This window comes from Protobothrops mucrosquamatus, unplaced genomic scaffold (assembly GCF_001527695.2).
Source record: "Protobothrops mucrosquamatus isolate PMUCROS unplaced genomic scaffold, P.Mucros_1.0 scaffold2331, whole genome shotgun sequence".
Lineage (NCBI taxonomy): Eukaryota > Metazoa > Chordata > Lepidosauria > Squamata > Viperidae > Protobothrops > Protobothrops mucrosquamatus.
The window spans coordinates 124,093-139,169 of record NW_015388414.1 but is presented as its reverse complement, the minus strand read 5'-3'; the positions used below and the strand labels follow the sequence as shown (position 1 = coordinate 139,169).

The window sequence follows — 15,077 nt, the reverse complement described above, 5'->3', positions numbered from 1 at the left end:
ATGCCAATGGATTTCCCCATATTAGGCTGGCCCTATATGTCTTTCGGGCCTACTTTGCCCAAGGTCAAAATGGGCACCAGGTTGCCAGGGGTACCCTTGGTTGCCCTTGGCAACAGACGCCCGGAAGCGGGACGGAGAAAAAGGAAAACCAAAAGCGCCCTCTTAACATTTTCCCCCGCCTCATCTTTTCAAGCTCTCGCGAGGGCGGCTGGGTTTGCGACGGGGCGGACGCAGCTCTCGCGAGACTTTCGCCCGGGGAGGCGGGAGGACTCTTGACTGACAGCGGAGGCGGGTAGCGGCCAAGATGGCGTCGGAGGGCGATCTAGGGAGGAAATGGGACCGTTGTCTGGCTGACTCCGCCGTCAAGCTGGGTGAGGGGACTGGGGGGGGCAGGAGACAGGGGAGGGGGCAGCAAGTGGGGGAGGCCTGGTCTGGGGCTGATCCCTTTCTCCCTGATCTTGCAATAGGGCAGCCTCACCCAAGCCCCACCCCCCGCTTGCACTGCATGCTTTAAAAAATGCATGTTTTAAAAAAGGTGGGAGCCCCTTTACGGAAGTCCTGGAATGGGGAGGAGGAGATGGCTGCACCCCACTTTGCAAAATTGCAAAAGCGATTTAAAAAGCCATTTGCAACCCCCCCCCCCGAGGCTGCTCAGGATGGGCATCTCCCTCTGGGGGGGGGTGCCTCCAGGCTGAGCCCTTGGAAAACCTCTGCCCCTTCCTCCATTTGGGACTGCATCCTGAGCAGGGTCCCCCCCAAAGCCCTTTTTAGCCTCACCCTTTTTGCTAAAAAAAAAAATGGGCTTCCTGACATTCTGCAATATTAAAAAAACAACAATGTGTGAGCACAAAAATATAGTAACAACCTGCTTTTCAAAGTCAGGCATCTCCAATATTATTGTTATTGTTTTATCCTGTCCTTTTATAAATAACTCGAGGAAACAGACATATCTAATACTCCTCCTATGTTCCCAAAACAAGGTGGGTTGGGCTGAGAGAGAGAGAGAAAAAAAGAAAGAGAGAAAGAGAAAGAAAGAGAGAGAGAGAGACTGGCCCAAAGTCACCCAGCCAATGTTTAGATGATTTAGGGATTTGAGCTGCTGATGTTATTTGTTGACATATGAAGTATGTTTACATGAAAAAAGCATGAAACCTATCTAGGGGTTAAAGGGTTTAGTATTTTCCTCTGCTTGGTGTTTCTTTGTCCAAACAGCTGCAGGTAGTCCTTGTCTTACGAGTTGAGCCCCAAATTTCTAACCCTGAGACAGTGGTGAGTCTTGCCCATTTTATGACCTTGCCACAATTGTTAAGCGAATCTGTGCACTTATTAAGGGAATCGTGTGGTCATAAAGTGAATCTGGCTTCCCCATTGACTTTGCATGTCAGAAAGTCGCAAAAATCTGATCGCCTGAACCTGGGACGCTGAAACCGTCACAAATATGAACCAGTTGCCAAGCGTCTGAACTTTGGTCACGTGACCGTGGGGGATGCAGCAGCAGTTGTAAATGTGGAAAACAATCATCTCACTTTTTTCAGTGCCGTTGTAGCTTTGAACAGTTACTAAATGAAAGGTTGCAAGTCAAGAACTCCCTGTAGTAGTAGTAGTAGTAGTAGTAGTAGTAGTAGTAGTAGTAGTAATAATAATAATAATAATAATAATAATAATAATAATAATAATAATAATAATAAAGTTCGAAGGGACCTTGGAGATCATCTAGTCCAACCCCCTGCTCAGGCAAGAAACCGTATACCATTTCAGACAAATGTCTGTCCAGTCTCTTCTTAAAAACTTCCAGTGTTGGCGCATTCACCGCTTCTGAAGGCAGGTTGCTCCACTAGTTAATTGTTCTAACTGTCAGGAAGTTTCTCCTTAGTTCTAGGTTGCTTCTCTCCTTGGTTAGCTTCCAGTTAAGGAAGGACGCTGTTGAAATATGTAGTATGCCTGCTTAAGGCAGTTATCTAATAGGGAACAGTTCCCCTCCCCCCAAAAAAGTTTTATGGTGCTTTTCTGTCAAATGACTTTAATTGCACGTAAAAGCCTGAATGATCAAGAGACGGTGTGTGTCTCCTGCTCACTGTCTATGGAGATTCTCAGTCATCCAGGTCATAGTTATCCCAAAGATGCTTTTTCAGGAGGCAACTGGACTTTCTTGTTTTTTTCTTTGAAGACGTTTCGCTTCTCGTCCAAGGAGAGCTGGATCAGCGCTGAAGAAGCTTCTTGGACGAGAAGCGAAACGTCTTCAAAGAAAAAAACAAAGTCCAGTTGCCTCGTGAAAAAGCATCTTCGGCATCTCCTGCTCACGTTCCACTTGAAAACAGCCTGGAGCTCTCTGGAAAGTTTGAAGCTCCTGATCTCTTCAGCCTGAACCAATGATTAGGGCGGAAGGAAGCTGCTTAGACCAGTGTTCCCCAACATTTCCGGCTTTGCGGACCAGCGTGGGAGAAGAGGGGAAGGTCTCATGCAAGCACCCAGCAAGCACACACAGCTCCATTTGAGCAAACAGCCAGCATGCCACTCACTTAAATAGAGTGCGCACCCTGGCCTGCTGTTGTACAAGTGAGGATGTGCGCATGCGAGCACTGGCTGGTCATTTCCGCGGCCTGGTTGCAAACCCCTAGTGGGCTGTGGCCCACAGATTGGGGACCCCGGTATAGACATATCTGTAGGACACAGCTGCCTCACCTTAAACCCACCCAGATGAGTCCTGGCAGAGGCAAAATTAGACATGACAAACCAGAAATAGGTGTGACAACTCTCTCTTCCACGTGTTGGCAGTGGGCTGGGCTGGCTTGAGTAAATAAGGATGCTCAGGGAATAGGCCTTGAGTGTCTGGCATTTAGTTTAACTCGGCGGTCTTCCAACTTGGCCCTTTGATGACTTGTGGACTTCAACTCCCAGAATTCCTCAGCCAGGCACGCGTGCCTGGCTGAGGAATTCTGGGAGTTGAAGTCCACAAGTCATCAAAGGGCCAAGTTGGAAGACCCCTGGTTTAACGACTTTCTCAGTGGGAACTTTTGAAGGCTGCGTGGAAAAATCTTATTTTGGACCTAGATGAAAATGGAGAAAGGAGCTATGAAGGGCTGAAATATTGATGCTTCACCCTCCCCAAACGCCGAACTGCTGTGAAAATTAACGGGCAAACTCTGTTCTTGACTCCACATCCATCTCTCTCCCCTCAGTTTCTTAACCTCACCCATCTGTGGCATTCTCCTTTTAAAGTTTAAATCCCAACCTCAAAACTTCCCTTACTTCAAGCAGCCAACGTCTGAAAGGTTTGCAAAGCACAGGGCCACAAAGATGGCCCTCCAGCCAGCGTGCGCCTCTCCTTGACGCCTTGTGCGTCTCGCCCCTTGCCCCTCGCTGCCATGGGCTGGGAGATGGGTTGGGCACAAAAACCCTTTGGAAGAAAATTGCCTAAGATGCCCTTGGCGCACACGCCGCCGTCTCCGAGTTGGCAGGGATGGCAAAGCTTCTAACTGCAAGCCAGCACCTCCTTCCCACAGTTTCAAGTTTCGTATTATAAAACTTGTTTATCTGCAACGAGGGGGGGAAAAAAAGGCACTACGGCTGCTTTGAATTGCAAATAACTTAATATCTGATTGATGCAGGGTAATTACAATTTGTCTCGCTCTCTCCTGTGCAAGTAATAATTAGACATTAAGCGAACAGGTGGAGGAGGCAGGCTGGGTGAGAAGAAGCTTGATATATAGGTGATCAAGGATCTAAGAAAACAGGGTTCCCCGATTCGGGGGGGGGGGGGGAGACCGTAGGCAGATTTAAAAATGCGAAAACATGCTGGAGGTCCGTTTGCAGCCCTTTCAGTAGCGTGCAAGCTCTAGTTTATCAAAATGAAACCAGCATATCGCTCCCGTTTGTGCTCGGGGCCGAAACCCTTGTGCCTAAACATGATGCCACGCCAAATCAGTGGGGGCCATCCTCTCTGTCTGCCTTCCCCCTGGGTGCCAAGGCTCGCCTAACCCTACTTGCTGACCTTTGGCCTTTTCCCCAGGCTGGTGGCATATCGGTAAACCAAATACAACAGGGATAAGCTGCCGGGTGCTTCGTTCTTGGTTCCTGTGGTTATTAGAAGAGATTTTTTTAAATAACTCCCAAGAAATGGGATTGGCCAAGAAGCTGGTAGATGCCAAGGGAGGTGTTCGTGGACCATCAGTACCCTTGGCTGCTACTTGTGCCCGCCCCCCCCTCTCTCCCCCCAAGCAGCTTCTCATGAGTCAGAAGATTCTTGCTTAAGCAGACAGGGAGAAATTATCTAATGTGTGATCCGGTAAGCCCACAGGAGACATGAATAATTGCTCTCAATAGGCAATTCTTGGCGGCGCAACCCCGTCAATTTAACCTGGCGTAACCTGCTGATCTTCGCCGTGTCCTCGTCTCAACCGCGCTTCTGCTGAATCCCTGGGCTTGTTTTGAAGAGCAGGTCCCCGTTGCGTAACCAGCACGCCTGCCTTTTCCCAGCCAAAGCCTCGCCAAAGGTGCCCGGCAGGAATTTCTCAGCCCACTGATTTGGCCTGGCATCATGTTTGGGCACAAGGGCTTTTGGCCCCGAGCACAAACGGGAGCGATACGCTGATTTCAGCTGTACCCGGCAATTAATGCATATGCGTGCAGGGTGCCAGGGGTGCATTGCAGACCTAAGCATAAACCAGCGTCGCCTCTTTGGCGAGTCATTTCTAAGCCCTCCTTACATTCAAGAGAGTCTTGGGAATGTCGGGGGCCGCCATTTGCTGACGCCAAACAAAAGGCAGAATCGATCCTTCGAATCTAGATTATTCGCGCAGGAAGAGGAAAAAGTTATCCTTTTAAAGTTTCAGGGGTGCCGTGTTTTACCTCCATTTAGTAGCTCTCTCTTTCTGTGCCAGTTCCCAAATCAAGAGAGACGAAGGCGGCATTAACCTGGCGTCGAATCCTTGCGATGTCGGGGGTACAGGCAAAAAAGACCACCAGCCTCATTTCCTGCAGTGGGGAGAAGAGGGGAAGAACCCAACGCCCCTCGATTCTGCTGTCGGGCAATACTTGGCACATTGGGGCCTGCACGGTCCTGCCTGGGTGAATGTCAGCCCCCAGGTTGGGCAACGGTCCCCTTTTGACTGTTGCCAGCCTCTGCTTATCTCACCCCTCTTGGCCAGGGGCCACTTCTGTTCCAGAGGCTGTTAACGCCTTACAGGAACATGCATGATTCAGGTTTAATTTGCATTCAAGACGGTGTCGCACTGTGGAGTCCATGGCTTGTCTGCCTCTGCTCGTTGCTGGGCCTGGGAGAGTCGCAGTTGCGTTGGGCAATTGCAGAAGGGAGTCTGCCAGGCCTCAGAAACCTTTCCAGACTGGTTTTTTTTTTTTAAACTGCGGCTTTACTCGCTGATCCGGGATCCATGGATTCTTCCCACTAAAACCTACTCCAGGGATAGGCCACCTTGGCTCTTTTATGACTCGTGGACTTCAACTCCCAGAATTCACGAGCCAGCATGGGGGAACTATGGCCCCCTTCATGACTCGTGGACTTCAACTCCCAGAATTCCTGAGCCAGCCAAGCTGAGGGGAAAGGGAGAGGTTTCCAAGCTGAGCCATGCCAGCTCAGGAATTCTGGGAGTTGAAGTCCACCAGTCATAAAGCGGCCTAGGCCTAGGCCAGAGGTAGGCAACCTTGGCTCTTTTATAACTCGTGGACTTCAACTCCCAGAATTCCTGAGCCAGCATGGGGGAACTATGGCCCCCTTCATGACTCGTGGACTTCAACTCCCAGAATTCCTGAGCCAGCCAAGCTGAGGGGAAAGGGAGAGGTTTCCAAGCTGAGCTATGCTGGCTCAGGAATTCTGGGAGTTGAAGTCCACCAGTCATAAAAGAGCCAAGGTTGCCTACCCCTGGAATAGGGGCTGCTGCAATGGCTGTAAGTGGGGGGGGGGAACGATCATAAGTCACCTTTTTCAGGGCCGTCCCTAAATGAACTGTTGTAACTCTCCTGCTTCAGCAGGGGGCTGGACTAGAAGACCTCCAAGGTCCCTTCCAGCTCTCTTCTGTTCAATATTCCGTTTTCTGCACTCCCCCCCCCCCAATGCAGCTGAAGGGACCTGCAGCCTTGACTTTGCTTGCTGGGTCTGACTGAGTTTCGTGCCGAAGCTTCGCCGGGGTCTCTCTCTGCCCGCCCGGTAGCCTCTTCTCCCCCCCCCCCCAATGCATGGCTGGCTCTGTTGCTGAGAGATTGGGGTGGGGGCATTCCTCTCCTCCTGAGTTAGAGAATCTGGGCTTGCTAGTAAAAAGTTCTGCACGTAGCTTATCGGCCACTGCTGGTTTTGGGTCCCCCTTTCAGGAAGATGAGGCAGTTTTTGAGATTCTGGGGCACCTGGCCCACCGACTGTTAACAACTGTGTGTGTGTTCCAGGAACGTTTGACCGGCCAGGGAGCTGCAAATCCTTTAAAACTTCGTGGCTTCCGATTTTTCAAGCTGTTTTTTTCTTGACTTGCCTGTAAATCAGCAAGTGCTGAGTTTCAGAGGGAGGGGGGGAAGAGAGAGAGAGAGAGAGAGTGTTCCTCCCCCCCCCCCATTCCCTTGAGGCCTTCATAGCTGGGGATGGGGAGGGGGCCCCCAAAGGTCCCTCCTGCTTCTTCTCTGCCCTCTGTTTTGTTTGTAAGCGAAACCTTTCATCTTTTATTGTCGCAAAGTCAAAGGCTGGCCTGGAGGTGCAAAGTTTAGTGGAAACATCTGTCCAAGTTGTTTGGCTGATTCCCCCCCCCCCCAGTGTTCAAATAAGTGGCTGTCTTGTGCTGAAGTGGGGCATCCAAAGCAGGACATCGGTTGGTGGGTTCCCAGCCTGTCTGCCCTCCTCTTTCTCCTACACAGCTTACACGCTGGTGGAGGAGAGCAGATTTTTTCTCTTTTGCAGAACATTTATGGAGAGGCATTTTCCCAGTTGCAACGTATGGATGTGAAAGTTGGACCATAAGAAAGGCTGAGCGCCAAAGAATGGAGGCCTTTGAACTCTGGTGCTGGAGAAGACTCCTGCGAGTCCCCTGGACTGCAAGGCGATCAAACCGGTCAGTCCTAGAGGAGATCCACCCTGACTGCTATTTAGAAGGCCAGATCCTGAAGTGGAAACTCAAGTACTTTGGCCACCTAATGAGAAGGAAGGACTCCCTGGAGAAGAGCCTGATGCTGGGAAAGATGGAGGGCAAGAGAAGAAGGGGACGACAGAGAAGGAGGTGGCTGGATGGAGTCCCTGAAGCAGGAGGCGTGAGCTTCAATGGACTCCAGAAGATGGTAGAGGACAGGAAGATCTGGAGGAACGTTGTCCATGGGGTCGCGATGGGTCGGACACAACTTCGCAACTAACAACAACAATTCTCCTTTCCCGGCTCTTCCCAGAAATGTTGACCCAGGCTCCCTGCCGCTTCCTTGGCGATGCTCAGCCGAAGAGCACAGGATCCCATCAGCTGCCTTGGGAGATCAGGAACGCTTCCCAGTCACGAGATCCCTTTCCCCAGCCAAGATGAAGGAATCTCTGCAATCTTGAACCTGCTTGCCTTTTTTTTTTCCCTCCAAGGAAGAGGAGGGTGTTAAGGTGGGAGAGTCACTGACCAAAAGCTAAACTAGAAACAGGGTCAGAAGTAAACATGCGTGTGTCACACGTCACGTGGCCCCTGTCCTATTTGCCATGTATTCTCCAGCTTGCCCAAAATGTTTCCATCTTCTTTTCTCTTCCATCAAACCCAAATAACAGCAAATCCTCTTTTTTTCCTTTCCATCCGCTCGTTCAAAAATCATTAGAAATCTGAAGATCGCCCAAACAAAGACTGTGTTACAGAAAGGACTCCCTAGCTCAGCCTTCCCAGCACTGGGCTTTTTTTTTAATAGACGCACTGGGATTTCCAATCCCATCATCCCCAGCCAGCAGGGCCACTGAATCCCAGTCTTCTGCTGCCTTCTGGTTTGGAGGAGATGTCTTTCGAAAACCCTCCCTTTCATTAGTTGCGGCTGAACGAAACAAAATGCATATTTGTACGGACGCCCGTCTTAAGCAATTCTGCCTGGCTCACAAACTGTTGTGGGGCTGTAAGTTTAAAACCAGCTTCATTAAGCCAGGATTGTCTACACAAACGCCTGGTTGTGTCCGTCCGGCCCTTGCGATAATTATCTTCCTGAATTCCAGCAATCACTCTCCCAAAATGGGCCAGACCAGGTGAATGCCGAGCGTTCGGTCGATCCCCACAGATGGTGAATGGTTTTTAAACAGCACAAACTCTTCTCTCTCTCTCTCTCTCTCTCTCTCACACACACACACACACACACACACAAAGACCCAGTCCGGCACCAGCTGCTCCATCTGGAAACGGTGATAAGAAAAGGATCTGATTTGCTCTGTTTGGCTGCCAGACCCAAATCCTGCCTGCCTTTGGGTTTGGTGGCTGTTGCCCAGATGTGCAGGGACAGCAGCTTTCCACACAGGACCGGCACAGCTGGAATCCCAGGGGTTGCAAGGCAGAACAACTGCCAGGAGGGCCCCGCCTTGCAGGAGGTTATTGAGTTTGTCTCAGATGACGAAACCAAGCTGGATGTTTTCCAAGGCCGGAGCGTCCCCCAAAAGTGGTTCACTGCTTAGCCGAGAATCCGTGTTCGAGTCCTTGGGCGCACGTCTGCCCAACGCCAGCCGTCTCTCTCTCTCTCTCTCTCTCTCTCTCTCTCTCTCTCTCTCTCTCTTTCCGATGGAGGAGTCCACCCTTCCGCCAGCCAGATGTGTAGGATCACAACTCTCATCCTCCCCAACCAGCCCAGGGCCTGGCAGTCCAGCCGCATCTGGAAACAACCTGTGAGCTGCGAAGACTTGATTGTTTAATCGCATCTCCGGCGGTTGCAAACAGGCCGCAAGGCAGCCGGGGGCTGTCCGCACGTCCGCCATCTCCTCCGTCAAGCTGGCGTCCATTTGTGCTGCCCCGCTCGGCGCATGGGAAGCCGCGGAGCGTCCCTGAGCGTGGGCAGAGAGCCACGCCGCTCTCTGCAGCTTCAGGCCTCCCTTTCCCCTCCTTTGGGGGAGGGGGGGCAGCACCCCCTCTGAGCCGAGCATCTTCTGCCACAGCTGTCTCGACTGAAGCCGGGCACCTCCGGGCCAGCCCTTAGCTTGGTAACAAGAACGCAGGAAAGGTCTCACTTACAAGGAAAATAAACTCAAGGGGAGGGGGGATGTGCATCACCAGATTTTTGGGGAGGGGGGTGCTCCCTCACTGCCCCAGAAGGGGGAGAGGGAACAGGGAAATAGTGTGCAGTTGTGAACAAGGAACACCTCCCCCCCCCCCCAATGGCACGTTGAAACTTTTTGAGGCGTGGGACTTGCTGGCATCCACCGTAACTGATAGACATGCATGAAGGCAGCTTGGGGGGGGGGCTTGTGTGAAGGGTGGGGAGGGGGACAAAGGACCTTCCTTTGAAGGAGTCTGGCCCACGGCCTTGAAGGCTAAACCCTCCCCTCGATTAAACTCTCCCTTCTCTCTTCTTTTCAGGGGCAGGATTTGGCCTGGGTGTGGTCTTCTCCGTCATCTTCTTCAAAAGTGAGTGAGGGTTGTATTCTCCAGCCTCTTCTTCCTCCTCCTCTTCCTCCTTCTCTTCCTCTGCCTCTTCCTCCTCCTCCTCCTCCTCCTCTTCCTCCTTCTCTTCCTCCTCCTCCTCTTCCTCCTTCTCTTCCTCCTCCTCCTCTTCCTCCTTCTCTTCCTCTTCCTCCTCTTCCTCCTCCTCAGGGTCCAGCTTTTTCCTTCTGCATCTCCTTCTGCTTTTCTTTCCAGCCCTCGGACCAGGACCGTAAGGCTGGGCAAGGGGTCAGCACGCAGCACCACCTTTGCCCTCGGAGATGCAAGCCCCCCCCGCCGCCCTTTCTCAGGGGGACCCAGCCAGAGGTCTGCCCTCCTCGCCACCATTTCACGGGATCAGCCATTTTCAGGCTGGGTTTTGTGTCTCCCAGGCTTCACCTCCACCCTCTGTTTAGGCTTGCAAGGTTGGCGTCGCCTACGGTGGGTAGGAATCTGGTGAGAAAATAGAGGCGGTTTTTGTGGAGAGGAGAAACTGGGCGCGTATCTTGCTCCGGGCGCTTGGTGTGCCTTGGATGGTTGATGTGAACGAGTGCGAGGAAATGCTTAAACCTCGCTGGCTACGGGCACACGGTAGTGCCGAGCGGCGAGGAGACTGGCAAAGGCCTCGACAAACACCTGGCCTTCTACCCGAGCATGTGCCCAGGGCAGCTAACCAGGTTCCGATGTTTTTAAAAACAAACCCCGAATCTCAAGTGAGGAAAGCTGATATTAAAACGAACAAGTGAGTAAAATCTGGTCAAAGAGATGCACTGCAGAATGACAAGAGTTGGAAGGGACCTTGGATGTCTTCTAGTCCAACCTCCTGCTCAAGCAGGAGACCCTATACCATTTCAGACAAGTGGCTGTCCAGTCTCTTCTTAAGAACCTCCAGTGCTGAACCATCTACAACTTCTGAAGGCAAAGCTGTTCCACTGGTTAATTGTTCTCACTGTCAGGAAGTTTCTCCTTAGTTCTAGGTTGTTTCTCTCCTTGGTTAGTTTCCATCCGTTGCTTCTTGTCCTGCCTTCAGGCGCTTTGGAGAATAGCTTGACTGCCTCTTCTTTGGGGCAGCCCCTGAGATATTGGAACACCTCTATCATGTCCCCCCTCATCCTTCTCTTTGTTAAACTAGACAGACCCAATTCCAGCAACCATTTTTCCTGTTTTAGCCTCCAGTCCCCTAAACGTCTTTGTTGCTCTTCTCTGCACGCTTTCTAGAGTCTCAACCTCTTTTTTGTACTGTGGCAATCAAAACTGGATGCAGCGTAGTCTTACCAAGGCCTCATAAAGTGGTGGTACTAACACTTCACACAATGCTTCTCAAGGCCAAGAGGGTGAAGCACCTCAAGGCACCTCTAACAAAGACTCACTGATTTTGCCTTGCTGGGCTCTCTCTCTCTCCCTCCCTCTCTCCCCCCCCTCTCACTCTCCTTCCCTCTCCCTCTTTCTCTCCCTCTCCTTCCTCTCCATCTTTCTCTCCCTCTCCTTCCTCTCCCTCCCTCTCCCTCTCGTCCTCTCTCTCTCCCTCTCCCCCCTCTCCCACCTCCCTCTCTCCCTCTCTCTCCCTCTTCCCCTCCCTCTCTCTTCCTCTCCCGCTCTGCCTCTCTCCCTCCCTCTCTCCCTCTTCCCCTCCCTCTCTTCCTCTCCCGCTCTGCCTCTCTCCCTCCCTCCCTCTCTCTTCCTCTCCCCCTCTCTTCCTCTCCCCCTCCCTCCCTCTCTCTCTCCCTCTTCCCCTCCCTCTCTCTTCCTCTCCTGCTCTGCCTCTCTCCCTCCCTCTCTTTCCCTCTCTCTCTCCCTCTCTGTCTCTGCCGTTCCCTTTTGCAGCCTGTGTTCCCTACAGTTTTCTTTCCCTTTCAGGAAAGACCTGGCCACTCGCTTTTGGCTCAGGGATGGGGCTAGGAATGGCCTATTCAAACTGCCAACACGACTTCCAGTCTCCTTACCTTCTCCACGGGAGGTTCATCAAGGTGAGTCTCCACCAGCCCCCTCAGGCAAGGGGCTAGCAGCAGCTCCCAACCCTGTCAGCACATTCTTGGAAACGGAGGCCGCCTTGCTGGACCTTTTAATTCAGTCGTCCGGCAGACGCCCACCTGGGGATCCCTGCGTGATGCCTTCCTAAACTCCGTCACCCAAGTTTACCTGCAACAGAAGATAAGGCAAAAAAGAGTAGGCTGGGGCTGAATAAACCCAGTGAAGAACCGCGGTGGCGCAGTGGTTAGAATGCAGTACTGCAGGCTAATTCTGCCCACAGTTCGGCAGTTCGATCCTGACCGGCTCAGAGTTGACTCAGCCTTCCATCTTTCTGAGGTCGGTCAAATGAGGACCCAGATTGTTGGGGGGGAATATGCTGACTCTGTAAACTGCTTAGAGGGGGCTGTAAAGCCCTGTGAAGCAGTATATAAGTCTGCTACTGCTGTTGCTACAGGGTCCAGCCCTTGGCAACCCACATCCCCAGGGGAAAACAGCACACCCATCTTGTCCATGTGTTGCTCTGGTTTGGCATCACAAGAAAAGGCAACTGGTTTCTATTGTCTGCCGAGCGGGATTTGGAGATAAAAGATGCAAACTCTGGAGTGGGGTGGGAGGTCTGGAAACACAGAAAGGGCTCCGGGCTTTTCCCACTCCTCCCCTCAGCCTGGCTTCTCTCTTATTCATCCCATCCTTCCCTCTCACCACCTCGGCTTCCATTGTTCCTTGCCGTCTGTCCCTAATTAATTCTTCTCCCTCCCCCCTCCCCTCCCAGGAGGGACCTTTCCCTGCTCCGTGCTTTCTCTTCTGGCCTCCCCAGACATCTGTGGGGCAGCTGAGTAGGGAAGATGGAGGGGGAGCATTCGCCCCCGCCTCCTACCTGGGTTTTGGGTTTGTGGAGGCTTTAGAAGCAGAGCGCTGGGTCCAGGAACCGATCCGCTCTGGCTCGCCCTGCTTTTTCCCCCCCCAAAGCAGGAAAGGGTCTCGGCCCCACATCAGGAGACCCTCTGCCACGTCATAAGCCTGCCAGGGTTGAGCAACACCACTTTAGGAGGGGTCCTTGGAGGTGTAACACAGGTTGTGTCTTCTCCACAGGAGCAGTGATGGGGTCCTGAGCTTCCTGTGGCAGAGCAGTGGAGACACCTTGGCCTCCTCTCCGTGGGGAGACGGGCACCCTGGAGACCCTACGGACTTGCCGCTGCCCCTCTTGGGGGGGCCAGCCGCCCACCACCACCAGGCCTCCAAGCGAATCTGATTTTTGTACCTCCTTTGGGGAACAGCAGGGAAAGGTGCCGTTCTGGGAAAGGCAATAAAACTGGAAAAGCAGTGATGATCATCGGTGTGTGTGTATATGTGCACGAGCGTGCCCCTCCGCCCACTCTCTGTTGCCTCTGTGTGTCAAACAAACCACGTGTGTGGGAAGGCATTCCTGTTTGAGCTCCCAGCTGCAACCACCTGCCTGCCTCCTCCTTTGAAAGCCTCAGCCAGGCGGGACAGCAGTCCGCAGTTCCTCTTTCCCTGGTCCAAGTTTGAGAGTTTGTGTTTCTCTTGGAGAAGCATTCCTGCCCCGGAGACCTCGGCCCCTTCTTCTTCATCTCTCCTCCTCTCTCTTCCTCTCTCCCGGGGTGAGAAGCAGCCTCCCTTTCACTCCGTCTGGCCCTTGAGCCCTCTCGCCAGGCGCCCGCGAGAGGCCGTGCCAGGCTGGTCTTGGGGTGCAAGAGGGAGCCGGGACGGTTTGTCCTCAAGATCTGGGAAAAGAGGGGGAAAGAATTGAGTCGATCCGGGTTGAAATCTGCCTTTGTTCCGAGTTAAAGAGAGAATGAAAGGCCGGCAAATCGTAATCCGAAGTCTTCTCTAGCCGAGCATCTCCCCACTTCACAGTGGCCACGTAGCTGCCTCTGGGACGGTCACGACCAGGTCCCTGCTTTTAAGGTAGACTGCTCCTGTAGAGGATGTTCTGCAGATAAAAAAAACTCGATTTCTGAGCTTTGGCTGCTGTAAGCCGTTTTTATTCTGGTTTTATAACGCCCGTTAGCAGGCTTCGACAAAGGGATATGTTCCGTTCCTCAGCCCTGGATCTCATCCAATCAATCAATCAATCAATCAATCAGAATAGAGCTGGAAGGGACCTTGGAGGTCATCTAGTCCAACCCCCTGCTCAAGCAGGAGAGCCTAGACCATTTTTCAGACAAGTGGCTGTCCAGTCTCTTCTTAAAAGCCTCCAGCGAGACGGAGCATCCACAGCGTCTGGTGGCAAGCCGTTCCGCGGGTGAATTGTCCTCACCGTCAGGATGTTCCTCCTTCACCTCTTCGGAGCTTTGCCAACTTGGCTTTGAATGAAAGAGCAGAACGTTAAGTCTTCATTTCGTCGGTTTCGCCAGCTGGGAACTGCATTCCCTTAACGGGGGGTGTCCTCGACTTAACGACCAGCAACAGAGCCCGGAATCTCTTGATGCTAAGCGAGACATTTGTTAATGCAGACGGCTTTGGATGGCTCGCTCGGCTGCCCAAGGGCAGCAGAGCTGTCAGCCCCGCAGGGCTTCAGATGGCACGTCTGAAGCATCCTTCGTTTACAGCAGAGGTCCTCGACCTTGGCCACTTTAAGACTTGTGGACTTCAACTCCCAGAATTCCTCAGCCAGCTTTGCTGGCTGAGGAATTCTGGGAGTTGTCCACAAGTCTTAAAGTGGCCAAGGTCGAGGACCCTTGGTTTACAGGGTGACCCTGCCAGGAAGACAGGCCGAGGGCAGGGATGGATCACTCCTGGCGGAGACACGACCCAAGCGGTCCTTTGTCTCCCTCTCGGACGGGCCGGCCCAGCTGGACGTCAGAAACAGGCCCTTCTCGGCACGGAAGAGAAAGGCGGTCGGTGGAAAACATTCCCTTTTCTCTCCCGCTTAAGTCCCCGAAAGGAATGTGCGCGCTTCGGTCCCTGCGGCTCATCTGGAAACGATCACATTTTCCCTCTCCCTTCTTCTTTCTTTAATCTCTCCTTCCCCGTGGAGATCTGAAGCCCCCAGCCGGGTGCTGGATGCCCAGAGGGAAAGCAAAGCTTGTGTGTGTGTGTGTGTTTTTTTTTTGCTTACGGCAAGCCCCCCCCAGGCTCACTCGTGTGTTTGCACACTCGGCCAAACCCTGGCCTCTCCGGTTTCTGCCTTCTTCGGTACCGCAGGGGCTCCGATTAGCTCCAGAGCGCTGCGGGACGGGTGGGTTGCAGGTGGCATGGGTGAGCTCCCCCCCCACTCACCCTCTCCGTCTGCCTGGTGCACGATCCCTGAACGCTCCCTGTAGGGCCTAGCGCTGATGATGTTACCTAGTTGGGTCATGAAACGTCTGCAAGAAAACAAGCAAGCTCAGAGAGCACCCCCACAGTCCTCTTCACAAATCCAAATTCCCTTCTAGCACTGATGATGTTACCTAGCTGGGTCATGAAATGTCTGCAGAAAAACCACCAAGCTCAGAGAGAACCAAGGACCCCACAATCCTCCTCCTCCTCTCCACAAACCCCAGTTCCCTTCTAGCACTGATGATGTTACCTAGT

General features: G+C 52.7%; 1 protein-coding gene across 1 annotated transcript; it reads left to right on the top strand.

Annotated features, from left to right (window-relative positions):
- Positions 1-268: 268 nt before the first annotated feature.
- MICOS10 (mitochondrial contact site and cristae organizing system subunit 10) lies at positions 269-12,868 on the top strand. The gene is made up of 4 exons (XM_015824740.1): positions 269-371; positions 9,507-9,554; positions 11,427-11,536; positions 12,633-12,868. The coding sequence occupies exons 1-4, from the start codon at positions 305-307 to the stop codon at positions 12,639-12,641; spliced, it is 234 nt and encodes a 77-aa protein (XP_015680226.1). The 5' UTR covers positions 269-304; the 3' UTR covers positions 12,642-12,868.
- The last annotated feature ends 2,209 nt before the right edge of the window (positions 12,869-15,077 follow it).

What these genes read in the sequence shown, in the direction of transcription:
- MICOS10 (XM_015824740.1), top strand. Translation starts at nt 305, where the DNA reads ATGGCGTCGGAGGGCGATCTAGGGAGGAAATGGGACCGTTGTCTGGCT. An exon ending in TGACTCCGCCGTCAAGCTGG is followed by an intron (nt 372 to 9,506) that starts GTGAGGGGACTG and finishes TCTTCTTTTCAG; the next exon opens with GGGCAGGATTTGGCCTGGGT. An exon ending in CTCCGTCATCTTCTTCAAAA is followed by an intron (nt 9,555 to 11,426) that starts GTGAGTGAGGGT and finishes TTTCCCTTTCAG; the next exon opens with GAAAGACCTGGCCACTCGCT.